Source organism: Crassostrea angulata, chromosome 1, assembly GCF_025612915.1.
Source record: "Crassostrea angulata isolate pt1a10 chromosome 1, ASM2561291v2, whole genome shotgun sequence".
Classification (NCBI taxonomy): domain Eukaryota; kingdom Metazoa; phylum Mollusca; class Bivalvia; order Ostreida; family Ostreidae; genus Magallana; species Magallana angulata.
This window is the reverse complement of record NC_069111.1, coordinates 1,631,155-1,658,002: the sequence shown is the minus strand read 5'-3', so window position 1 is coordinate 1,658,002 and position 26,848 is coordinate 1,631,155. Positions and strand designations below refer to the sequence as shown.

Here is a 26,848-nt window from a genome sequence, read left to right as displayed (position 1 = left end):
TATCCTGATAAAGTTCATTTGAAGTTGCTAAATTCATTAAATGTTAGGACCTCCCTCTCCTTTTTTTTTTAAATATCTAATAAACAACCCATATGTTTTAGCTATTTGGTGCATGATAAATTGGAATGACAGATCAAACGGACTCTGAATTAAGACTGACACGCCAAGCTCCACCCCCTCCACTATGGACCCTCCAAAGTGGAGGGTCCATCGTCAGCATTTTACCCAAAAGCCCTTATTTAATCCGGAAAAGTTATTTATTAGCGTCATATTTGTACATCCGGTTTATTTTTATCCCGAATTTGCTGTGCGGGGTCCATCACGTCGACACAGGTTTGTAGAAAATCTATCTGTGTCACTAGACAGGAAAGGTATCTGTAAACTGAAGTTAATTGTGTCTCATATTCTACGATAGTTTTACTTTTAAAGGCAATAAAGAATCGATGCCTTTTCTTTTGTGTTTAAAAACCGGTTTGTCCTTGAGCATACGTTACATTACACTGCAAAGAATCGGCCAATGTTGTTATTTTACATTTTGACAGATTGAATAGCTACACGTATTTTTCTACAGGTGATGGAGTTGGAGGCTTCTACTTTAGCGGAGATCCCTGTAAGCAACTTTAAATGATAATTTCTCATTTTCTGAATCACTTTCAAATTGAAACTAAATTTTCTGCATATTTATGAAAACAAGCTACACAATGATACAAGACATTTAGAGTGAAAATCTGCAATTTTCCTTGCCTTTGTGACATGTATGGTTTTGTATTGATATTCCGGATATTTAATGTTTTTATTTTTAATATTCTATTCATTTTTATTCCACTGAATGGAGTACATACACAAAATATTACTTTTAAGTAAGTTTACAGTTTTATTTTTATGGACTTGTTTGTTTCTTTATATTTTGCAAATTTTTAATATGTCACTCAATTTTTGTGACACCTATTACATTGTTTTATAAAGGCAAGGGTGAATAAAATCATCGTAGAAGGCATTAAGAAGACGAAGGATGATTTCATACAGAAGAAACTTGAAAGTATATTTACAGCAAGTACAGTCGAGGAGGTAGGAAGGAGTAACTGACTGAAGTATTTATAAACTCGAAAATACAGTTATATCTATTGAATAATTTACGTAAAATGTGAGAGAGATACACTGAATTGTACACCTTTGTTTCGTAGATGCTGTTGCTGTGTCAGTCAGCGAAAATGGATCTCAGTCGGATGAACATCTTCAAATCGGTCCAAATCAAGATAGACACAACAAAAAATGGTATGTACGAGTATGTAAGTGTCCATCCACATGTATATGAATCAAAAATACATTCAACTACAATCTTGTCTAACTATATGAGGGTAATGAATTAAAACACCTCTCCAAGTTTTGAGTTGATGTTGGTGCAATCAAAAATCTTCAGAGCTCTCAGTTGTCTATAATTGGAGGGGACTGAATGACCCAGTTCAATTCTGGTATATGGAAAATAGGTCCCTTTTTTTTCCAACTGAGACCCCCCCCCCTCACAAAATTGTCATTTAATATTGAAACATAAGAAAATCTTAAAATTAGTTACTGTTGTGTCAATTTTTCCAATTCCCTCTGAATAGTCACCAGTTTTCCAAACTGTTGTATTCTGGTCATGATCTGATACTGACGTCACAGATACTTGGTGAAATGTCCTTGTAACAGAAATCAGATATAAGATCTTAATTATTGGGGCAGCTCTCTGTTTGTAGTGGATGAAGACGACAGATATGATGTGACGTTTCATATGAAGGAGAAGCGCTGGTTTGGTGGGGGAATTCATGCCACATTTGGTGGAGAAAACAATGCTACAATGGTAAAAGTCTATGCTTTATCAATATTATAAATAAAGAAGGAATTGTCAATTTATACAGGTCTGCTAATACATATAACTGATCATTTACATAAAATCAATGATACAGCAATTAAAAGTCATTATAAAGAATCTAAGAGAACACACCATTATTATAGACTATAGACATATTGGGTAACTGTTTCACATTTTATCAATTTATCAGAAATGAATAGATTTTCAGTGGATTTAGATATGGTTAGCTACTAATACAGAGGACACAATCACTGATTTAATCCTGCTTTGTTTGACTCTCTAAGGTCAGCCGCCTACAGTTTCCCAACACGTTTGGTCGAGCAGAGAACGTTGCCCTGGAATACAACAAAAGTCTGAAGGGGGACCACGGAGGGGCGCTCCGCTTCTCCAAACCATTAAACGGCAACCCGGATGTCAGGTAAACAACATCCTAAAGGACAAGGAGGACATTACAATAACTCTTTGTTACATCATTTAAAGTTAATGTCTTCATGAAATAGTACAAGAATCAAGCTCAAGCAAGAATCTTGCTATATAATTTTACATCAATCATTTACTAGACTCTTATCTTTGAAACATCTTGTATCATACAATTTAGAAATGAATTCATGACATCAGAGACTAGCAGAAAGAACAGATCTAGGGGAATTCATTTCATGTATTTATAAATAGTCCTAATTCCATTCTCAGTCCCTGTTTATCTTAATGTACCACACTATGTTTACAGGATTTTGATGTACTTTGATTGCACTTTGTTGACAGGTTTTCTACATCTGTATACAAAATGAACTTAGAGTATCCCTGGAGCGGATTCAAAGAAACATCAAGGGGTGTCAACTTTGATTTCACAGTGAGTAAACTAACATTTGGAAAAAAATCTCCTTTGTTTAAAATATCTTTAAAGAATTTTTTTATTTTGCTTTTAAAGGTACATATTCAAAATATTATGAAAATTTGACATTTTAAACATAACATTTGTATATCTTGCCCATTAATTCATGCATTGAATATCAGTAATTTTGATTCAGTTTCCCTCAAATTTTGGTGACCACTGTTTGCGATGGGAGGGTGTCTGGAGAGATTTACGGACCATGAACAGGTCAACTTCCTTCACAGTCAGAGAACAAGCCGGCCATTCCTTAAAGTCCAGTATCAAAGTAAGTCCAGTGTCAAAGTAAGTCCAGTGTCAATTGAAAGTAAGTCATTTTTTAAACTTTATTCCAGTGTCAAATCAAGCATCAGAGTAGGTTTTAAGTCCATGCAGTTTAATAGTTAATCAAATATCAAAGTAAGTCCATTGTCAAAGTAAGTCCAGCATCAAAGTAAGTTCAGTGTCAAAGTAAGTCTTTTGTCAAAGAAAGTCAAGTGACAAAGTAAGTCCAGTTTAAAAGTAAATCAAGTGTCAAAATAAGATCAATGTTGAAGAAAAGTCATTGTCAGAATAGTTTAGCGGCGAAGTGAGTCCACGGAACAAATAAGTAAGTTAAGAGTGAAATTAAGTCCAGAGTCCAAGTAAGTTCAGTTTCAATGTATGTCTCGTGTCAATGTAAGTCCAGTGTCAATGCAAGTCCAGTGTCAAAGTAAGTCCAGTGTCAAAGTAGATCTAGTTTCAAATTAAGACAGTTCTAATAGTTAGTCCGATACCAAGGTATCTTTAATTTCAAAGTGGTTTTGGGTGTAAAAGTAAGCTTAGTGTTAAAGTCATTCCTGTGTTAAGCATTTCCAGTGTCAGAATTAGTGTCAAAGAATGTCTGGTGTTATTACTAAAGAACTAAAATAAGTCTAGTGTGTAGGCCTGTATCTTCTACAGTAAGTTTGATTGACATTAAATTTTGTCCAATTAGGGTAAGTTATCTATATTCCCAAAAATCACTGTGTTTATTATCAAAATAATATTTTGTTGCTGTTAACTCTTATATATTACCTGTGTTTTATCTTAAATTTGTTTACTAATACATGTAGTATATAGTGAGTGAAGGTTGAATTATCAGCCTAGCACAGATGAACACTAAAGCTTAGATGTCATGTTTTCTTTATTTACCAGCACCAGTTCACACGAGACGAGAGAGACAGCCCCATCTTACCTAGTCGCGGATCACTCATCAAAATGGAGCAGGTGAACACACACCACCCTTCCCTCAAAAAAATCTTTAAAATCATAAACCATTATTATTTCATAATTTGTACAAAATCCATTGTCAGAACCTTTCATCCTTCATTTCATCAAACAAAACATATGAAATTATCAAAATTGAAAATACAAACAATACAAAGCAAACAGCACCGAGACACAATTATAAAGCTACTGAGACTTTGCAAAAAAACCAATGAAAAACAAATTATCAGATTGAAAGCGTCATAAGATTTTGCACCTTATTTCTGGGTTTCTATTGACAGGAATTTGCAGGTCTTGGAGGAAATGTGGAATTTTTTAGACATGATATGGAATTGCAGTTTAACAAAAAATTGATATTGGACAGTGTAAGTAGAATGTGGAAACTAAGAACAGGATATCACATGATCAAAAAAATCTGTTCAGAAAATTATCTGAACTAAAAACTAAACTTAATATTGATACATGTATATAATATATAAATATTTTTTATCATCCATCATAATTATGTAATACGTTACATGTACCTCATTTTGCAATAATAAATTTTTCATTTCCTTTTTCTATTATTATTCTTCCATCAGAAAAATAACAATGACTTGGTCTCTTGTGTATTCTTTTTGTCAAAGACTTCTGTCCATTATCTAGGTCATTCAGTTGTCCCTGGCCGGAGGGATCATGAAGAACCCCAACCCTAACACCGAGATACGCATCAACGACCGCTTCTTCCTGGGGGGTCCGCTGACTTTGCGAGGGTTCAACACCAAGGGTGTGGGTCCTCATAGCGAGGGTGAGTCCAGTGGTCAGCGACCTAGTTACATAGGTCACTGTAGTGATCATAGACTCCGTGAGGAGTTACTGTACATTTTTATCTACATGTACAGTGTACTCCCCAGTAAGCTTACAGCAAAACTCACATATAGCAATTTAAGGTACCTCACCTTAAGAAAAACTTTGTTATAACCCTAATTTGCTATTTGGTTAAAGCAAGTTCATAAGAAATCTTACAGCGAATTCATTTTAAGAAGTCTTATAACTACTTGGTTATCGGGCAATTTTCTGAAGGTTTATATAAGGACCTTGCCAGAACATGAATAAGAATTTGTTTTAGCTGTAAATTTTGCTATGTCCATGTTTGTTATATTAATATGTACATATTGTGCACATGGTTTCTGTATTGACAGATTAATTAGTGTGGTGGTTTTGATGGTTATGTTTAGCTAAACATGTACTAAAGCTAGTATTTTATCTGTTGACAGGGAACGCTCTGGGTGGTGACGTCTACTGGGCCAGTGGCCTACATTTGTACACACCCCTCCCATTCAGGCCAGGCAAAGGCGGATTTGGCGATTTCTTCCGCTCACATTTCTTTGTAAATGCTGGGAATGTTTATAACATACAGACAGGTAGGAAAGTAGTAGGAAAAACTTGGTATCCCAAACATGTCTGGTATTCAGTCATTGTAATTGTTGTCCCATACCACTAACTACTACGAATACCAAGTATCTGTTAGTTTTTGTAATCTACTGTACACATCTCTTTGGATGTACTCTCAAATACATGTGTTGGATAAGAGAATTGGATCTTGAATGAGCTATCATTACAATTTAAAAGTTCATAACCTCACCTTGAAATAATGTACAGCCAGGTATATTTATGTCTTTTTTCAGATAAACCCATCATAGAAAACTTACGTGGGCTATCTGAGGAGTTCCGCCTGGCATATGGAGCGGGCATTGTGCTGATGATGGGCAACATAGCCCGGCTAGAGCTTAACTATGTGGTGCCCGTCAGAGCCCAGACTGGTGACAGGTGAGAGAGAGAGAGAGAGAGAGAGAGAGAGAGAGAGAGAGAGAGAGAGAGAGAGAGAGAGAGATCTCCTTATATGAAAGAGGGAAAATAGGCAATGGAGAAAAAAGAGATGAGTAACAAGATCAATAGAGGAAGAAAATGTACAAAAAAAAATGAATAGAAAAATTGTTGAGGAAGCACCAGTAATGTCAGATGGAACATATTTTTATCATCAAAAACTCATACATGTAATGATTCAAAAACAATTACCGGTGTATGTAAAAAAATAAAAGGTAATTGAGAAAAAAATCAACCTCTATAATAAAAATTTGACCCTTTATTTCAGTATAAATTCGGGTTTGCAGTTTGGCATTGGAGTGACCTTTCTGTGATGGAGTGAAGTCATGTGATCTTCATGGGATTATTCATTGTGACATTATACCGGACATAAGGATAAATGTGTGTGTTGAGAAAAAAGACAGAAAATAAACGGGATGACTTGGTTATTGGTGCCTTTTTTTAATGCCCCAACACGGTTACACCCCACGGATATGTTTTATAGAATGAAATAAATGCTTATTGAATATTATTGTATAATTTACTGCAGTTTGTGTCATTTCACACATGAGAGTGTATTGCCTCCCCTACACATCAGGCTGTCTAGGGGTCAGACACCAGTGATACAAGGTGGCCTCTCATAATGAAAATACAAGTAATGAGGAATGCAGCACATCAGCCTTCCTAGACACAATCACTGGTGACTTGCTACCATAGTGTCAGTATAAGGTTTCTGTGGTTTTGTTGGAAAGAAATCTAAAACTGATAAGTTCCATAGGGACCCACAAACCTGTATAGTCAATACTCTGTTATTGCATTTTACATTACATATGATTTTAAATAGGAACAAATCAGTGAAATTCCTCAATTTATCTGCATAATTTGTGATACCAAAGATAAACTCATATGATGATTTCAATTGATATGTAATTTAAATGGGAACAAATTTGCTCAATTCCTGAATACTGGTATAACTGCATATGTAATGGCATATAATATTTTATACCAAAATAAACCTGAATAAGACACAATGCTTTGATTACATTTTAATTGATTACGTTTTAATTGATTACGTTTTAATACTACATGCATCTTGTCCTGGGCAGCACTTTTGACATTGTAGAATGTGTTAAATACAAAATATAGACTTGTCGAATAAAGGATACATGTACATTTGTACAAAAGATTTAGATGAGGCATATAATACAAAAAAACGGTATTACAATCAAAGAGAAAAACATATACAATGTACAAGTAACTTGCATATATTATGAACATCAATGTTACACATAAAATGAGTGGTTGTATTCTTATACATTTAATGCATGTATATATATACATTAAACATATTTTACGCTTGTTTAACAAGAATGTAAACATCCAATGACAAATTGAAATATCACAATTGACATGTAGAGTGTACATATAGAATCATTTCAATAAGAGTATACATAGTAAATTCACTTTTTGAATTCAGTGTTGGGGTCAGATCATATTATCAGAATTTGGTTTCTTCTCTCTCTTGGGGAGATGACCTGGGTTGTTCATTGTTGACAGTCAGGGTACAGACATAGGTCCCTTCTGTCCCCCCACCCCCAGGGGTCACACTGTCCACCTGTGTACCACTCACTATATCACTGTATTGTTCACTCTCAGACTTATTTCGAGGTACACCATTACTTATAATCTTACTCACACTGTTCAGCTTCTGCTCAGTCAAAGAGTCCTTCCGGTCACTCACAGGATGTCCAGGGGAGGAGCTTGGGTCAGACCCCGCTTCCTCCCTGTCACTCACTGAGAGAGAGGGGCTAACCACAGCATGCCCCGATTTCTTTCTGCTTTCCTTTACAGCTAGGGCGGGGCTCTCAACAGGAGACACAACAGGAGAAACAAGCTGCTCGTTCTCCTCAATAATTCTAGAGCGGAGAATGAAGTTAGGGTTAGTCCTTGCGTTTGAGGTACAGTTATTGTAATTGGAGGAGCTGCTGTCTATTTCGAGGGAGGAACTGCTAGAGGGCCCAGGGTCCACGCTGTTTGACCTCTGTATGATGTCCATTGGCTCCGTGTTACTGACCGTCTGGTTGTCCAGGGACAGCGACCTCAGTGGTCTCCCCTCTAGGAGCCCAGGGGTGGAGGCACGGGCTCCTGTAAATAACGCTCTCTCCCTGTCAGAAAGGAAAATCACACTGCTGATTTGAGCAATTCATCATGGAAGCAAAAAAAAAAATCAGTCCATAGATTAAATCAAGTGTTTCATAAAGGTAAGATGGATGATTATATTTATTGTTTACCAATTTGTTTACATCACATTATCCAAAAGAGAAATTCAAAACTCTTTTAAACTGAAAAAATACAACTCATTAATTAGGAGCATGAACAAAGAAGATATCAAAATAATTAACTTGCACAAGTAACTAGGAGTGTACAATCACAGTGCAATGTGTGCAAAAGTGAAGGTTAAATGAACAGAAATTACGAGGATTGTTTTACACAAAGCTTGTCAACACAATTTACCTGTCCAACCATAACATGCTGTGATAAAAGATGAAATAATCCTGATATACCAAATATCTTTAACTTGAAATGTACTAGAATGAATGTTACAAGTATTTGACTTGAATTTAAACTGGTTACATTACAAATCTTTGACTTGACTAGTTCCTCACTGACCTGGTTCCCAGCACTTACCGGTTCTCAGCCTTAGGTTGGAACTGAACATGTGCTTTCTGATCGGGAGATAACTCCTTATTTTTGCTGGACAAAAGCCCTAGACTCTTTGCTTGCTGGATTTTCTGCAATGATTAGTGGGTTAGTTTGTGAGTTTGTGGCTACAATCTATTCCTCTACAAAACACCAGAAGTGTTAGTCAATACACAAATACAGATACACAAATCTATAAACATTAATACAGGTGTGGTAGAGTGCTTAAGACAAGGGTGCTATGTTCTGGTGAGCCACACAGGCCCTGTGAGATTACAGTTTGTGTGTAAGCTTTGTGTTAGCTCTGCTGGGGACACAACATTGAAGCAGTGAAGCAAGAGCAGTTCATAGATCAATGGCCTACCTCTTCTTCTTACTATTCTTTTTGAGAGATTCCTGATTAATTAAAGGATAAATAAATCACTTAATGAATGTACATGCATTAAGAAATAATTAAGTAGCATTCTTGATTATTAGATATTTAGCAATTATTTTTTAGAAATATTATTTTGAAATGTTAGTATGTAGTAAAGTAACAAATTAGATATCATTTTTTTTAAAAATTGTCACGGCAATAAAGAATGAATAAAGATAAAAAATAGTAAACAAAAATAATATATTAAAATTTTTGAGGACTTCCAAATTTAAAACACAAACAACAACAATAACTGACAAAATGGGAACCTCTGCTGTCCTTATTTGCTACAATCATTGTAATACATGTACAAAGATATTGTAATATATAAAATTACTGTAATTGGCACAAATGTACAGAGCTCTGTAACTCTCATAACATTACTTGAAAATTTATAAGAGTCAATAAGTTACATCATTTTGCTTTTGAATTTTTTAATGCTTGGTTTTTTTTTAATGTATTAAATATGGAGGAAAAAAAATTCAATGGAAATTAGAATCTGAATAATGAAAATACCTGAAGATGTTCAATTGCCTGAAACACACAACTTCAAAGCTTTCAAAGTGTATGAACCACACCATATAACTTATTTTTTTCCAATAAATATTTATTGTTAGAGTCTTATTATCTATGATTTTGAAACACAACACCTGATTTCAGTACAGACACGTCACAAACAGACAGAACACAGAAGACTCGGATACTATAAGGTCAGACACACACAGTTTCTGGCACAGATCTTGGGCAACAGTTAGGTGTGTATCATTACTCCCCCTCCCAGGGAGTGGGTCACTTCTCCCCCTCCATCTCCTCATCCTCTAGGATAGGGTTGGCCCCCAGGGTTTGCCTTCTCTGTCTACTACCTCCATGGGGAGAGGGGGGCAGCATTGAGCGTGGGGCCACACATGGACAGGAATTTAGGCGTGGTCGGATGAAGCCGGAAAACGCGGGGTGGGGTTTATTTACCTTCCACTTGGACATGACCTTGGTCCGGTGGTTGGAGGCATGCTTCAGACACAGCTGACTGATGGAGCGGACAAACGCCCCATGTCCGTGTTTTGCATCGTGACCCGATACGTGCTGAGAGTGAGTGGGCTGGCCCATCTCGGTGGGGACGATCAGGAGAACCACTTTATGACTCTTCTCTGGCTGCAAAAAAACAGAGCAGGTGGACTCATTTAGTCACCATTTACATTATAATATCGACTTCAAGTAAATTTAAGTTCAAGTTTCTTTGTAAGAAAGGAAGGACAGGATGTGTTAGGTACCAGTAGTTCTAGTTTTAGAACGGTCCAAGGAATGTAGCAGGGTGCTGTAAACCCTTCTTTAGTGAACACATTCTGGGCGTGTCCTACACAAAACACAAAAAGGCAGACACTGTTACAGTATGTATTATGAAGATTGCTGTCACTTTGAAGAAAATAAAATAATGAATTTAATCAAATTAAGTAATAAAAGTACTGACATGCAATAAACTTAGTAGGAATGACTTGATCATCAACAAATTTATTTTGGTACAAGAATTTGCAGAGATAATTACTTCCAGTCCAATGGATGACACTGGATCTTATAAATCCCTGTCTTTTGATCAAAGCCTAACATTAGTTTAACCTTTTCGTGATTTATAAAGTGTTCTACAAGTAGAAGTCATGAAGTACACACCATTGATTAGAACTACATCACTCATGGTTGAGTCGACTGTGAACACATCAATGTCATCAGAGTCCAGCAGGTAGGAGTTCTCCAGCTGTAGCTTGATCTTCTCCTTGGTCCAGCCCTGAAACAAACAAACAAGTTCATGTACAGCATTGATTCCTTCTCTCCAAATCATCAACAGATAAAGCAACTTCTGCCCAATGACAGGCTGTTTAACCAGTAACAGGCAAACCGACCAATGACTGTCTGCCCAGTAAGACCTAGATTGCTCAAACGGACTGACCTGGTAGGCAGTCTGCTTCATCAGTATGGAGGTGGCGATGCGGTTGGCACACACATGCCAGAGTCGGTACTCCAGTGATGGCTCGCTGTCCTGGAATTCCTCCAACGCTTTCTCCATGTCCTCACCACTGATAAACAACACCTACAACACAATGTTATATATTTACAGAAATAACACATACAACACACAACATTATATATTTACAGAAACATCACCTACAACACAATGTTATATTTTTACAGAAATAACACATACAACACACAACATTATATATTTACAGAAACATCACCTACAACACAATGTTATATATTTACAGAAATAACACATACAACACACAACATTATATATTTACAGAAACATCACCTACAACACAATGTTATATTTTTACAGAAATAACACATACAACACACAACATTATATATTTACAGAAACATCACCTACAACACAATGTTATATATTTACAGAAATAACACATACAACACACAACATTATATATTTACAGAAACATCACCTACAACACAATGTTATATTTTTACAGAAATAACACATACAACACACAACATTATATATTTACAGAAACATCACCTACAACACAATGTTATATATTTACAGAAATAACACATACAACACACAACATTATATATTTACAGAAACATCACCTACAACACGTTATATATTTACAGAAATAACACATACAACACACAACATTATATATTTACAGAAACAACACCTGTACTAGGATATTTACCTGGATAAAGTACACAGACAACAGAATAAGCCTGTACTAGGATATTTACCTGGACGGCTGTCTCACAGGTGACGGTAGCTGACCGCGGTCTCTTGGTCAGCAGCCCCATCTCCCCAATGATGTTCCCCGAGGTCAAGAAGTCAATCAGATTGGCCTTGACCTGCAGCCCCGACCCACTGACAGGCTTACCCTCGTAGATGATTGGTTTACCAGGCTGTGTGGTGGACTCCAGCTGTTAAAGGTTATATTTACAAATATTAGATGACATGGATATGATGACATGATTGAAGAAAATCAGATCTGCATGTGGAATCACTACAGAAGGAAAGAAAGTGATAAAGAACTAAACTATAAATATGTGGAGCAGCTGTAAAATCTCACTACAGAAAAGAAAGAAGCAAAAAACAGAAGGTCATTAATTTATGTATGTTCTGGAATAGCTGTAAAATCTAACTACCGGGTACAGACAGAGTCAGACACAGTAAAAAGGCAGATAATTTGTGTGTAGAAAAGCTGTAAAATCTATCCTTAGAAGATGAAAAGAAAAGAAAACAGAGAAAATAATTTAGGGAAATCAAATAACAAATCGGTGGAATATATTCAACAAAATCTTTTCTCGGAAGGTGGATAAATTTGTGGGGGGGGGGGGGGGGGGTGGGGGACAGAAATCTCTCTATGGAATAGCTGTAAAATCTTACCAAGAGCTATGAAAGAAAAGAAGTTGTATGTGGAGACAATATCTACTTGTGGAATAGTTATGAAATCTAAATGCAGATAAGGGAAAGAAACCAAAAAGTGGGTGAGCATCCTAGTATTCTAGTATCTATCTGTAGAATAGCTGTAAAACAAAACTCTCACTAGAGATGGAGAGAAAAGCACTGAATGTGGACTAGACTATTAGTCCCTGGAATAGCTTATAATAATGAGGACATACAGACCTGGTACAAGTGATCACATTGTATAGCTTTAGTAATCTGTAACAGAAATGTCAGCATGTACCGAGCATCATTGTCAGTGAGGAGGTTTGGGGATTTATACAGGTTCCCGGGGTGGAGACTTACCCGCACCATCCCAGACACAATGATGTAGATTCCTCCCGGCGGGTCTCCCTCGTAGATTATCACATCTTCGTAGTTGTAACTGATTAGTTTGGCCTGATTCTGTAAATGACATAAAAAAGATCATATTAGTGTCTAAATCCTTGAAGTAAAAGTTCTGAATCAATGTACAAGATGGTATTCATGTTCTTCACATGGGTTACCTTGATGTAGGCGATGAGCTTGGCATCGTTTCTGAGCCAGAAGACATGCTTCAACATGTAGTCAGGAGGTGGCAGGGGCAGACTGGGAGGGAAACTCAACAGCCGCTTCATCTTCTCTTCTATCATCTACAACATACACCGACTTATCAAAATCCAAAGAAAATAATTCATCATACACAAAAACTTGCCAGAGACCTTTCCTTTTCCTTTTTCCACTTTCCTTTTTATTTAGACCTACCTTTTCTTTGACTTTTGTATTTGGTCTGACCTTCTCCACGACCTTTGTAAGTCTGACATTCTCTCTGATCTCTTCATATAGTCTAAAAATAACATTTGATCTGACCTGAGACTAACCTACGTCTCACCTATGGTTGACCTTTGTCTGAACTTCTTTTTGACCTCTGTCTCAATGTGACCTTCTTGGTGACCTTTGCATCAAGTCTGACATTCTCTTTAAATTTTGTATATAGTTTGACTAACATTTGGTATGATCTAAGCTCTAAGGTTGACCTTTGGCTGACATTATCTTTAACTTTTGTCTGACCTTCTCTTTGACGTTTGTCTAACCTTCTGTTTGACCTTTGACCTACCTTCTCTAGCTTGGTGCCCTCCGCCTCCTCCAGGATCCCGTCCATCAGCAATTCATGGACGCCATCCCTCAGGTTGTTGAGCACGCTGCGGATCGCCTGACGTGTTTTGATGGACAGGGCGATGTCAGGGTGCTGCTTCTGTAACATACCTACAATCAACATAAATAGTCACATGTTAAGAGACAACTGTAATAAAGCTTCTTAGAGACAATTTCAATAAACAGTCCTCTCAAAGACAATTGTAATGGACAGTCAAATCTCAGAGACAATCAAACTGAACAGTCAACTCTGGTGTACCCAGAGACAAGATAACATCCTGATGGTTTAAGTCAAGAACTCTTAAAGACTGCTGAATACTTTTCAGATTACATCCAAACAACAATTCTCTGGATTTTGTTACACAATTACCCAGACTATCATCAAATTGCTTCAGACACTTACCCAGACATCGGATGACGTCAAGCCGCCCATTATCACTGGACTGTTTGAGGTTCTTGGCGATGTCCTTCTGGTCGATCATGTGATCTATCAGCTTCCTGACCTCCTCCTCCCCCGCCACGTAGCCCCGCCCCACGTCATAGCCGTAACTCAGCTGTTTACTGATCTGTCGCTTCAACAGCTTCACAATCAGAGGCATCAGCGGCTAAACAAGGAGGATGCATGTTTTGTAAATTTATCTGGTTATACCATTCATATTTTACTAAATTCTGGGTATTTTTATAAAGATGTCTTTGTTATCATTTCGTTACAATAAGAATTGTTCTCTCAAGATCAATGTCCACACTTCATTTAGAATTATACAGCCACCATTAAATGATAAAGCCACAATCACATCCATACATGTACTGTATACAGTGAAATATTTGTCCACCTATTAATATCACTCCTTTTGCCCTGGTTGACAGCGGGCAAATTTAAGACTTGGCAAATTGCATTGTCCTAATTATCTCTCTTTAAACACAACTTTGTCTTGTTGAATTCAAGATGGGGGGGGGGGGGGGGGGGGGAACCGTTTGAAATCAAAGGAGGGCGAGAATAACCCTGTATACAGTATTCCGAGTTATTTTACATCTATCACTGACCTCCAGCAGCCGGAAGAGTCTAATGACCCTGAAGAGGAGGAAGATGACGATGATGATGGCCACAGCATTGTGATCTTCACCGTACACAGCGGGGAGGGAGAAGCCGATGATGATGTCCAGCAGACCCAGCGAGATGATGACCAGACACAGCTTGTTCCAGCCAGTCCTGATGTACTCCTGTCTCTGGACAAGCACCTGTTGAAAAACCAATTACACAGTCAGTCAGTTCAAATGTAAAAAAGGGAGAATAAGTAGTTCTCAAGTCAATGGGGGATTATACATGTCACTGGAACTATATTAATATGGGTATCATAAATAAAATATTTTGTTACCTTTACAATTTGTTTTCCTTTGAAAGGTACATGTATATTTTAAAATCAAAAGCCTATAAACTATATATGATAATTTTTCTCAAACTATAGATTTTCCCCAAAACATCAATAATTCAATTTAAACAATAACTGCAAAAATGCTGATACCTTGGCAACACACTCCATGATGTAGAGCGCCACAAACATGACATTGAGGCTGCGGAAGATGTTGCGTTTGTCCTTCCAGTCGTCATGGTACTGACAGACGATGGAGAAGGCCACATTGACCATGTCGATGATGATGATGGAGACCATGGTCAGGTAGAAGGCCTGGTGCTGGGTCACCGTGTACAGGTGTCGCACCACCCCCGATTTAGGGGTGGGGATCATAACCTGACCAATCAGACGCAACACAAATCTTTTCTGGAATTAATAGAACAGAAATTTGAATGTGAGTTTGATTTCTAAGGTTGTTCTCAAGTAACCTTGACCTCAACAATTAAGTTTTTGTAAAATTTGCAAAGTTGAAATTGGGAATAAAATTTCAGATCATACTAGACAGATGGCCATTCGGACTTGCAATGTACGTTGGTATATACTGACATCAGAACTTTGTAAACAAGTAGAGCCTAAATCTACATTCTGTTCTTTAAATACTTACCACATTTACATAAAACTTGGGCACTTCCCAGCTCTTTTTGATTTCATCTACATCTAAGAATCTGGAATAAGTTGAGGTCATTAATAAAACTGATTCTAAAAGGGTATCTCGAGTTCTCTGAATATACACCTAATATTAGTGCTCCTATTAATCATTGACAACCGGACTTACTTCCCCTGTTTGTCTGCGGCGGTATCTGTACAGTCATGAAGTTTGCGGACGGCTTCCCTCGACAGCATGCCTTGTTCAAACTGTCGCCAGTAACTCATCTAAAATCATAATAAACAAATAAATAAAAAATCAGGGTGACTAAAATAATCACTATCACTTTTTTTTTGGCAGCTTTAAGATCAACTTCATGGTAATTTACCATAGCTAGTCAAAAGAACTGTACAATAGATTGACAGGTACAGTACAACAGTACAACATAAACTGTACAGTAGATTGTCAGTAACAGTACAACAGATCAACATAAACTGTACAGTAGATTGACAGGTACAGTACAACAGTACAACATAAACTGTACAGTAGATTGACAGTAACAGTACAACAGATCCACATAAACTGTACAGTAGATTGACAGTAACAGTACAACAGATCCACATAAACTGTACAGTAGATTGACAGTAACAGTACAACAGATCAACATAAACTGTACAGCTTAATACTGAACAGTACTTTACAAAGGATTGACAGTTATTGTACAGCAGATTGACATATAAAGTACATCACCTTCTCTGCCTTGAGCATCCTGAGGATGGCTTCATTGGTCATGTCCCGGAGCTCCTTGCGAGTGTACTGGGCAGGGAGTTTGGCATCACACTCAGGACAGATTGAGTTCGGCCGGACGTCAAGCGAGTCCTCAACCTCAGCTTCCTCCTGCGTTGTGATGTACGGGTCATCAATTTCACAGCTCTTCTCTACTGTGTCCCAGTCAGCGTCGGCCAAAAACCTGATCAAATGTCAACGATACTTTCTTGTTGTATTATCATATGTGTGTTGTAGATTTCTTTATTTTATGCAAAAATTTTTTTTTTGCAAAATTTCAATTTCGGAGCATCAAACCACCAAAAATTTCATGGTGAATTCATAATGCTAAGGTTTATGTAAATTAATCAATGTATTTAAATGAGATAGTACATTACAAATGAATTATGATAAAATAATAAATAAATATGAGCAAAACATGTTTGCAATGTCAATCATTTACTATATGATAGTAAATAGAAAGTTTGGACAATTTTATGGTGCTTTTCAAAGTTAAACAAGTCCACTTTTGATATCTTAGTTTTACTTTCCCCAACATTCTTTTTGTGTAAATTAAGACTAATATCAGAAGATTATTGTCCTTTAGAATCTTGACAACTCAGCAAATGATTTAATATAAGATACCAAGTACTGAAACAACCAAATGTGAATAGAAGTTTATTAGCTCCCGTGAGCAGAGTGGTGCTGGACCTACAGATATATCATCTATATGACCAGGAAAGTCTAGACTTCTCTGATTAAGGTACCGTGAGCTTTTACCTGTCTGATTTTAACATGTTTAATGTCTTTTCCCGCATGTCTTCCAGAAATCGCAGTGAGTTGGCCATGGACATTTTCTTGGCAGGGGAGATGTCACTCATTCCTGCAAAATTATCATAATTGTAAAACATGAGTTATAAAATCATGATTCTTTTTCAGCACAAGGAACAAGATGAATTTGCTTAATATAGTACATTAAAAAAAGTCCCTATTTTGATTACTGACCAAGAACATTGAGGAGAGCAGAGCAGGTGGTGGCGTTGATCAACAGAGTCAGGAACACAATACCCGATACATGGACCAGGACCTACAGGTAAAAATAAAGGTACAGGTAACTCAAAACTTGATAAATGGACTAAAATCTATGGATAGAAGTGTCATAGACTATGATACAATTGAATCAGAAACTACAGGTACTTGTTACTCAGAGCACAGAGAGCACCAAATTCAGGTTCTGTTAAGATGGTATGCAAGGTGAGAAAACACTACTGAAAATTGTGTCATTTGATTTATACAAGGACTTACTAGATATATACCGGTAACTACAAAAACACAATTATCAGACAACGTTTCAGTATGTACACCCTTACACCACACATGCAGTGAATATCGGCCGTCTACTCACCCGGATGCCGACAGTCTCAGAGTCAATCTCATCGTGATGGGCCACCTGTAGGGCCAGGGCTAGCCCCACAGCCCCCCTCAGACCGCCCCACGTCATCACCATACCCTCCTGCCAGGACAGACCATACCCTGTGTGTCGTAGAATCGGACTGAAGATGGCGATCACCAGGCCTCTACAAAACAGAATACAATATATATTATCACCTCACCACATGTCACTGTGACAGACTAGAGAAATATATATACCCATACCTATATAATGTGTGTAACTGTCCATTAGCCAGCAAATTCACATTCATATCATTTTAATGAATATTCTGTTTAATTTTATCCCCCCCCCCCCCCCCCCCGAAGACTTTGAGTTGATGCATGTTGAACTTCGAAATGGTCACAGTAAGCAATCCCTGTCCAACACCTGAGGGGGGCTGCTCTGATGTTCACATAGTTATAAATCCATTGTGTAATCAACATAAACACTGCATTTATAGGGACTTTCTACTACTGTACAGATTTCTTGTCACCATTAAAATGTTTGTACCGGTATATGTCATTCTATGTAGAACTATTTATGTACAGTTTGACCAATTATCTTTTAATTTGACCCATAGAAATTAAGCTGGAATAAGATCAAAATATTTGTTTTATTTGAAATATACTGCAAATGCTCCATCTTAGCTTCACAAGCCAACAAACCAAAAATAACTATTTCGTGTCACATCAATGACAGTAGGTAAAAAGTCTTTAAAAAAAACACCAAAACTTTGTATGCACTAAAGAAACAGTATATTTATTTGTGTAGATAAGTGTGAAACTGGATATCCAGTTCCAAAGATTTTCAATCTTTCTACAGAAATGAAAACTTTTTAATATTTTTTTATAACATGCTTTTTTATGAGTCACCTAGGTGTAGACTGGGAGTCTGTGAGACAGGAGAATGCCCTTATCTTCACACCTATAGGACTGTTAACGTCCCCAGCTCTGCACCGCACAGGTAGCAAGTCAGACGTGTTTTTACCTGGCCGTTACCACACGCTTAATTGTTGTTTATTTTCATTACTTTACTTTCATTAATGACCTCATTTGTCAGACTGCTACATAACACTGACTTCCAACAGCCGAGCATTGACAAATAGCTCTAGGTCCCCGTTATGTATCGTATCTTATACTGCACCTTGCCATCTAGATTGTTTGACATTTGAAGTGTCTTAAATATGGTTTATGTCAATAATAAAAGGTCCATTAAAATAAAAAGATACAAACCTTATGACAAATATTCCAAAGTACAATGCAAACATGTAAAACCAGTCGATGCCGTGGATTTCAAAAATGGCTTTCTCTGCGATCACCATGCCAACAATGATGAAGATGAGGGTGTTTGCTATGTAGGCCAGGGTCTCCCAAAATCTGCAATCACAAACCAACCGTCAATACCTTAGGCAAGACAATATATTTGTTTCATTTTTTCTGCTAACAGTATACCAAAATTTATGGCAACCTTAAGCAAGGTTTTATTAAAGAACTTCTTACATAGTCGCAATTCTTTTTGGTCTCATAGACAATTTGGTCAATATGTAGCTAGAGATTTTACAATACATTTTCTCCAAATTACTTCAATACATGTATCTATATTTACATTACACAGGTATAATTAAATGATAAATAATTTACGTTATTTATAAATTTAGTCGTATGTCAAAAGCTTTTTAACACAAAGAGGTTAATTGTAGTATATCATATCATTACACAATAGCGATACACAATGGTTTGGACACAAAAATGAGGTGTATAACTGGTGTAACCATGTCTACCTGTGAAGGAAGTGCTCCACCTCAGGACTGATCATGGTCTTCTCGGAGTTCATGGTGACCCCCAGGACCACCGTGGCCAGCACCCCCGACACCCCCAGGTACTCCTCACCTACAGACACACAAACAACGATAGATATACTCCTCACCTAGACACACAAACAAAGGTAGTGATCAGTAAAGCTCTGGCTCAATTCAGGCTGAACTCACCCTGTAGTAAGTCAGGTATGTGGAGGCTTAACTAATCTGTAGTAAGTCTGGTATGTAAAGGCTTAACTTACCTATGTAGAAAGCGAGGTATGTGGAGGCTAATCATACTTATAGCTAAGTAGAAGGTCAGGTATGTGGAGGCTTATTTTACCTATGTAGAAAGCCTGGTATGTGGAGGCTAGGCTTACCTTTGTAGAAAGTCACTTTAAGTAAGGTATGTGGAGGCTTAGCTTACTTATGAAGAAAGCCAGGTATGTGGAAGCTTAACTTACCTATGCACAGGTCAGGTATGTGGATGTTTTACTAACCTATATAGAAGGTCAGGTATGTGGAGGCCAGGGTGATTGTGATTTCTACCAGAGCATCGTTGAAGACTCGGGACAAACAGAACAGAGTGATTTTAGCTGTAAAGAACCCCCACAGTGGGCCCCCTAGGGCAACCTGTAGGAACCCCACCACTATCTCTCCACCTGTAATAGACAATGAAAGGGAAAAGTGTTTGTGTTTACTTTTTTTTACCGAACAGCTAAAAAGTTTACAAACAACAACATAATTATATACATATCTGTACTCATGAAATCAACACTACTATAGTATGTGTCTACGCAAAGTAACTATGCTCGCAGTTCATTTAACAACTATTCTAGAAAAACTTAAATCTTAAATTGTAGGTAATCTCTCTCTCTCTTTCTCTCTCTCTCATATATATGTACTGTCTAGATTTGAAAGAAACCAAATCTTACCCATATCTGTGTTAGCAATAAAAGATTAAAAGAGTTGATAGAATAATAAAATGATCATATTTTGCAGTTTTCCAATAATATGGATATGTTTAAAAGGAACAAGCATACATGTAACTTAAATCTAATCACTTGTGTTTTCCCTACCAGTGAGGCCTTCCTCTGATGTTGCCAGTTTAACAAAGACGTTGTAAAAGACGATGGCTGTTCCATCATTTATCAATGACTCCCCCTCTACAACCATAGCCAGCTGCTTAGAGGCACCTAAGTACAGTTGGAAGAAAATTATATACTGGTATATAAATAAAATCATGATACTGTAAAATCGTCATATGTTTATTTGTTAGGTTCTCCCAACAACAATTTAACACCACAAGGCACAACAATTGGCCCCCACAAATCTCAATGATTCAACGGTAATAAAAATGTATTATAATGTCCACAAATGAATAAACTGTTGTTAAGTATCCTTTTTCATCATGTGATGTGTGGCGACTGACCTAGATCTCTCAGTAGGGCCACCACCGCCACTGGATCTGTGGCACTGAGGATGGAGCCAAACATCATGCCGATGTTCCAGTCCCAGTCATAGGTAAACAGGTACCTGGCCAGCAGACAGGTGAACAGGGACGCCACCGCTGGACCAAAGAAAGCATTGATTGAAAGATACATAGCAAGGTAAGGGGAGTTAATGGATTGATACATAGATTGATTGAATGATTAATTGCTTGATTTCATGGGAAAGGTCTCAATATGTACATCCTTGAGGGCCCTTAATTGGTAAATAAAGAAATTGAAATTGAATTGTATTTGACCTTTCAATGTTAAAAAAAAAATCTCATGACTTTTAAAGTATCTGGAAACTAACTAACATCTTTCCAAGACTATTTTGTAAAAACTTATCAGCACGTTGACTTTAACCTCCCAATAGTGTTGCAACAAGGCAGACATCAAACTGTACCCAACTAAGCAGGTTTAAAAATTTACCTAACCCAGGAATGGCCAGGAGTAAAACCTGCATAAAAGTCTTCATAAATGTATGGACCTCCATTCCAAACGCTGACTCAAAGATAAGTACAGGCAGAAATATGAACAGTAGAAGGTGGGGGTCTGTCTCCACCACACGGGCGTAGGAGTGGACTGTGGCATTGTTTGTGGATAGCAGCCCAAACAGCACCCCCAGGACCAATAGCACCACAGTGTAGGGCAGCCGGATCTTCAGCCCATGGATGATCTGTCTAACTAGGGCTGAAAGTGAATGTCATGTGGGAAAAAAATTAGGCATATCAAAAGTAACATTCTGGTTTGTTTACAGCACATTTTGAGTGAAGAAATTTTTGTATATTTGAATCTGTTACAAAGTTTACTGTAATGATTTTCGAGAAAAAAATCAAATGTATAATATAAAAAAATATATAAATCTATAACTCACCTCCCAAGGCACAGCAAAAGAAAATGAAAAATATGATGTTGAGCGCATGTGACGCTTCATTGTGGTAAGTTTTACTGGGTATTCTTGGTGTGTTCGGCGGTGTAAAATTCGATGTAGCATTAGGTGCAGTTAGCATATTTGTTCGCATGGCGGATGATTTTCTGCTGCCAGGCTTCTCTGTACAGTTCTACGGTATGAATTTATCTGTAAATATTAAAAATACATTGTTTTCATTCTGCCGGAAGTCAAAATCATTCACGTCATCACCATAACTGTGCTCATGACGTCACAAGGTCATATGCGCGAAGCGCACTAACCAACCAGTCCGGTAATTAATATTCCCAATATTTGACTATATAGATGCGACCCTCTCCTCGATATCAGGGTTGGTTTTCAGACCGTAACCCATCTCTTGTATGATTCTTTTTTCGGGAAATGTTGCTCGAACTCTCTTTTATCTTTATTTTCGCCACCAATTTTATTTAATTTGATGCGCTCAAAATTCACTTTTCTTTGTATTAAGACTTTGATTACTGAAAGTTAGCCGCGAAGACATGCTATGATATAAATCAACTTCCTACTTTAATGAAAGTAACTGTATTGAAAAATCAAAGCGAAGTTTGTTTCATTTTTTTTGGGGGGGGGGGGGGTGGGGGGGGGGGACCCCGTATGCAATATATTTTTTTAAGCGGGAGATGTTTCAGTCATTAATTTTGGTACTGAATATTACAAATGTACCGATTATTAATTTGTTGTGAAGAATTATTTAGAATGTTTAAAGCAGAAAGGAAATACAACTTATAAATAATCATAGGTACACTCAGGTGCCAAAAGTATGTTACCTTTTTTTTCTTTTCACTATATATTTCATTGAAAACCAACTTTTTTCAAGACTCACTTAAAAACTCCTTGACCGATTTTAAAAAGGCTTGGATTGATAAATTCCAAATTTCTCTGACTTTTTTTGGCATCATATTTAATTATTTTCCCAACTTCAGTTCTTGAGATTTGCATGATGTTTACAATCCAAAGTAAGATTTTTCGGCTCTAATATTGCAGAGCACTTGAAAAATATCTTCGTGTTGTGTTTGAAATATGAAATTTTGCATATGAGTTGTCAAAAAACTATTTCATTGTTTGTCAAAAAGTGCAAATTGAATCTACTTTAATCAATAAAAATTTCATCAAAATTTGATAAAAATTAACATTAAAAAACCCCTTTTAAACATAAGCCTTGTTTTCAATGAAATATATATGGAAAAAAGAAAAGTTGACATACTTCTGGCACGTTAGAGTAGAAAAACAAACCAGTAAAATAATAGCCTTACCTAAAAGACTCTAAGCATTTAAAGCTATTTACAGGAATATCCATCTATGCGTGTAGAAATCGTTGACTTAATTCACTGGCACAAAATTTCCACTCACTGTTAGAAAACACTTTGTCAATTGCTGATTTCAAAACATGACAACAAAATTTATATTTTCCAGATAAACTAGTATTTACATATTCATGGGAAAACACCACGAGAGTGAATGAAAAACTATAAGTATATGCAACCGCAAATCGACTCGTGGAGATGGAGTGAGGGGGCCGTTTCATCATGATTATAAACTTCTTGTTTTTATTGATAACGACAGGATTAATGTCCTTATTAATTTCATTACATGTATATTAATTAATTGGAGGAGCTTGTATTATAGAGTACGTGTGATACTAGAGCGTATAAGAACATCGGTCGAGCGAGGAAGTGGGGACGGGAACTTGACATGTGTCCTTGTCACTGATACCTGTCCATTTCGACCAATCGGTGTCAAGCAAGTTTGATTCATTCACTGTGACGTCACTTTAATTAAATTTTACCGATTAGATTTAAGTTACACACAATAAAAAGCCATTTTGAGAGCGAGAGAGAGAGGGGGGGGGGGGTTATGGTGAGAGTTTAATTGCCATAAGCCTGTGAGAAAACTGTAAAATCGTTGGAACTTTATGTTGTCCCATTAATTGTAGAGGATTACTGCTACATCCCAACGAACATAACTAAACAGTTCAATACAGCTTAGCTAGGGATCAAAGAAGTCGCAAGATAACATTTTTTCCTTAGATCTCTTTTTCTCTAGCTAAACGGCTAAATTATAACGAATAAAAATATATTACATGCATGTTGATGTCTTTCACCAATACATTAGCCCGTCCATGTATATATGAATTCATTAATTCAATTTCAAGTATTTAACTGCTTGGCAAAGGAACAAAAAAATAGTTCAAACAACTGACCATGAATTGCTTCCTTTTGCCACACACCGTATACTGTATAGGAGAACGTCTGATCGAACACGAAGAAATATATAATAAAATCTCTCAAGTTTCTTAATTGGTTGACTTGGATGTCGAATTTGGATCAACCCCAACCAAAAAAAAAAAAATACAAAATCTATGATGCAAAATGTCTTAATAAGCTTTTTTAAACATACATTTTGTTGTACAACTGAAGGAAAAATCTATTGGTAGCAGTTATTCCACGAAATACCTACATGTTATAAGCACTCTGCATGTGCGTACAATAAAAAACCTATGGAATTTAAAACATTTGAAATCTACTTTCCAGATTTACTTAATTTATGCAGTGATCAAGGATTTTTTCGGTAAACATCACAATGTTTCAAGACAAACACAAACTATTTTTGAAAATGAGACTGCTCTTCAATGCAATTCATTTTCAATGTAGTTAGTTAATGTACGTGCAGAGAGAGAGAGAGAGAGAGAGAGAGAGAGAGAGAGAGAGAGAGAGAGAGAGAGAGAGAGAGAGAGAGAGAGATTTTATTTTATCCATCCCGACCCTTGAAATTTAAGATGTAGTAACTTACCCTGAGAAAAGAAAGTACAATATCCGACAGTGTTCATTGATTCCGATTCTGTGTCATTTTCACTCAGTCACCGAGTCTCCTATTGTTCCAGGTTATGTCCCCTGTTTCCAGCGCCTAATCCCCGCCAGATGGTGTGATTTATGTTCGCGGGGTTTTGTCAAACGACCGGACTTAATATCCTCGCATCATAAGACTAGAAACGAGTAATGGCGAGGGATGGCCGAGTCTTATTAATTGCACCAGCTGGGCGGGGCCATTAAATGCAGGCCTTTGAAAGATGTTGAAACTTTATTTTCACGTGAAGAATTGTTTATAACGTCATATAATCTGGACAGAATATACAATGAAAATTAAAATGAATTTCTATGGCTTTTATATCAGATAAGTGTTTTTGAGCGTGAATCAAAAAACAGATAATTACAACCTCCAAATGATCTGTTGATGTAACATTTTTAAAGTTAAAAAACAAACAAGAATCGTATTCCTATACGTCATTTTTAAACCTCAGTATCAAGCTTCGAAGTAGAAGATTCTTCGGTCAGGACATTTTCCGGCTTAATGGAGTGTAATTAGGGGAATTAATTATCCTTCTATAAGGGGCAATAAATGTTTGACAAGCTTTGACCTGGATGAACTCTCTGTCCCAGTGGCAAAGAAGCAGACGACACCATGTGACGTCAGACATACTTATCTCGACCACTGACAACTAACTGGCTGAAATGTGTCGCCAAACTTGTTATTGTCTGTTCATACATAACATGTAATAGCGGTGTAGTACGTATATTGAAGCAATTGTCGGGGAATATTTTCAAAAATCACCGAAATCAAATTATTCAACAGCAGTCTAAATATGCTTAAGCAAATCGGCAAATCTAAATTTAGGAGAGTATATGATTATGCGCATGTACCCTGGGCAGTTTTATACCTAATGGAATGGATGCAGTACTTGGTAAACTTTAAATTATAACACGGTGCTTTGATATTAGGGCCCAAGTATAAAGTATGCTATTCTATAAACACAAAGGACAGGTTTTCAAAAAACATTAAAAAAAAACATATCACACGTCAAAGATGCGCTAAGTTATTTTCATCTCAATTTGTCTTCCGAATTGTCAGAATTAGGTCTAAGGTATTACATTCTGTCATAATGTAGTATGATAAATGAAATTATATACCGAATACGAGTCATTTCTACGCGAGATTATAGATGTTGCTTCCAAAATCGGGGTCAAAGAAAAACGAAGATTTTTAGATGTTTTTTTTTTTTTTATAGAAACTATTTTAATTAGATTTAGAAACAATAATTATATCGGTTGAAATGTGTAGATTTTCACTTATATCATACGTTCTCTGATTTTAATTTGAAATATACATCATATAAATATACGTGTATATTATTTATGATTTAGTTTTTCTACGGGCATATATAATTTGTGTGAATGTGACTTAATGTTGAAAACAAGTCCAGAATCTAGACTTGGACTTGTTTTAATAAATTCTCTATCAATCACTGACAGGAAATAATTACCAACTCACTGATACAATGTTGATTGTAAGTTTTATAAGTATAATGATTTACTCATAAATGTGATGAGGGAGGTTTTGCCTGGAGATTAATTAATAAATTCACACGTGCTCTGCGTTACGATTGTCAAAACAGAAAACAAAATCGGACATAAATCAACTCCTTGTCGTAGAAAAGTACAAAAGTTAAAGTCCGCCAATCGCCATACAGTAACTGTATTGTTCTAGATTGTCACAAACAAAAACCAGCACAAACAAATTGACACATTCACATCAGCATTAATTGTGTACTGTATCAGCGATATTTTGATTGAAGAATATCCAGTGTAGTAATTGTTTATATTTGCACTTTTTCCTCCCTTAATTTTTGAATGGCTTCCCGGAAAATGACTATTTAATGAGTACGATGTATCTATAGTAAATAGAATATTACACATCTGTCGATCGTCATGTCTTCTCCCGGAGGAATGCTGACATTTGAGGGGACAACAATTGTAATTTGTCGGGTCGGTAGTTGACCGATTAATGAGGAAAGTCTACACTCAATTCTCGCATCTTTTTAATTTCATTCACAGCTCTTAATGTTCACGAACAATTTTAA

The 26,848-nt window shown here is 36.7% G+C and overlaps 2 protein-coding genes across 5 annotated transcripts; one reads left to right on the top strand and one right to left on the bottom strand.

Moving 5' to 3' along the window:
* Positions 1-277: 277 nt before the first annotated feature.
* Positions 278-6,345, top strand: LOC128158396 (sorting and assembly machinery component 50 homolog). Of its 2 annotated transcripts, none has more exons than XM_052821207.1 (14): positions 278-333; positions 572-610; positions 967-1,068; positions 1,185-1,275; positions 1,737-1,840; positions 2,137-2,270; positions 2,615-2,702; positions 2,881-3,009; positions 3,897-3,968; positions 4,250-4,333; positions 4,614-4,755; positions 5,225-5,371; positions 5,636-5,777; positions 6,103-6,345. In XM_052821207.1, exons 2-14 carry the CDS (start codon positions 575-577, stop codon positions 6,146-6,148), a joined length of 1,317 nt encoding a protein of 438 aa, XP_052677167.1. In that variant the 5' UTR covers positions 278-333; positions 572-574; the 3' UTR covers positions 6,149-6,345. The 2 variants fall into 2 exon arrangements, with proteins under 2 accessions (XP_052677167.1, XP_052677162.1); XM_052821202.1 differs by having other exon boundaries at positions 280-371.
* Positions 6,346-6,496: 151 nt separating this feature from the next.
* Positions 6,497-22,111, bottom strand: LOC128158380 (sodium/hydrogen exchanger 10-like). 3 transcript variants are annotated; one of them, XM_052821172.1, is made up of 27 exons: positions 21,859-22,111; positions 21,414-21,674; positions 20,927-21,064; positions 20,574-20,690; positions 19,995-20,156; positions 19,480-19,588; positions 18,932-19,075; positions 17,673-17,844; positions 17,273-17,354; positions 17,048-17,150; positions 16,253-16,472; positions 15,692-15,789; positions 15,521-15,581; positions 15,028-15,282; positions 14,549-14,743; positions 13,908-14,109; positions 13,467-13,615; positions 12,877-13,002; positions 12,677-12,775; positions 11,665-11,847; positions 10,868-11,008; positions 10,591-10,705; positions 10,197-10,279; positions 9,895-10,077; positions 8,502-8,605; positions 8,328-8,345; positions 6,497-7,978 (listed from the first exon to the last, which is right to left on the bottom strand). In XM_052821172.1, the coding sequence occupies exons 1-27, from the start codon at positions 22,004-22,006 to the stop codon at positions 7,312-7,314; spliced, it is 4,335 nt and encodes a 1,444-aa protein (XP_052677132.1). In that variant the 5' UTR covers positions 22,007-22,111; the 3' UTR covers positions 6,497-7,311. The 3 variants fall into 3 exon arrangements, with proteins under 3 accessions (XP_052677132.1, XP_052677150.1, XP_052677141.1); XM_052821190.1 differs by lacking the exons at positions 8,328-8,345; positions 8,502-8,605 and adding an exon at positions 8,878-8,909; XM_052821181.1 differs by lacking the exon at positions 8,328-8,345 and having other exon boundaries at positions 21,859-22,110.
* Positions 22,112-26,848: the final 4,737 nt, after the last annotated feature.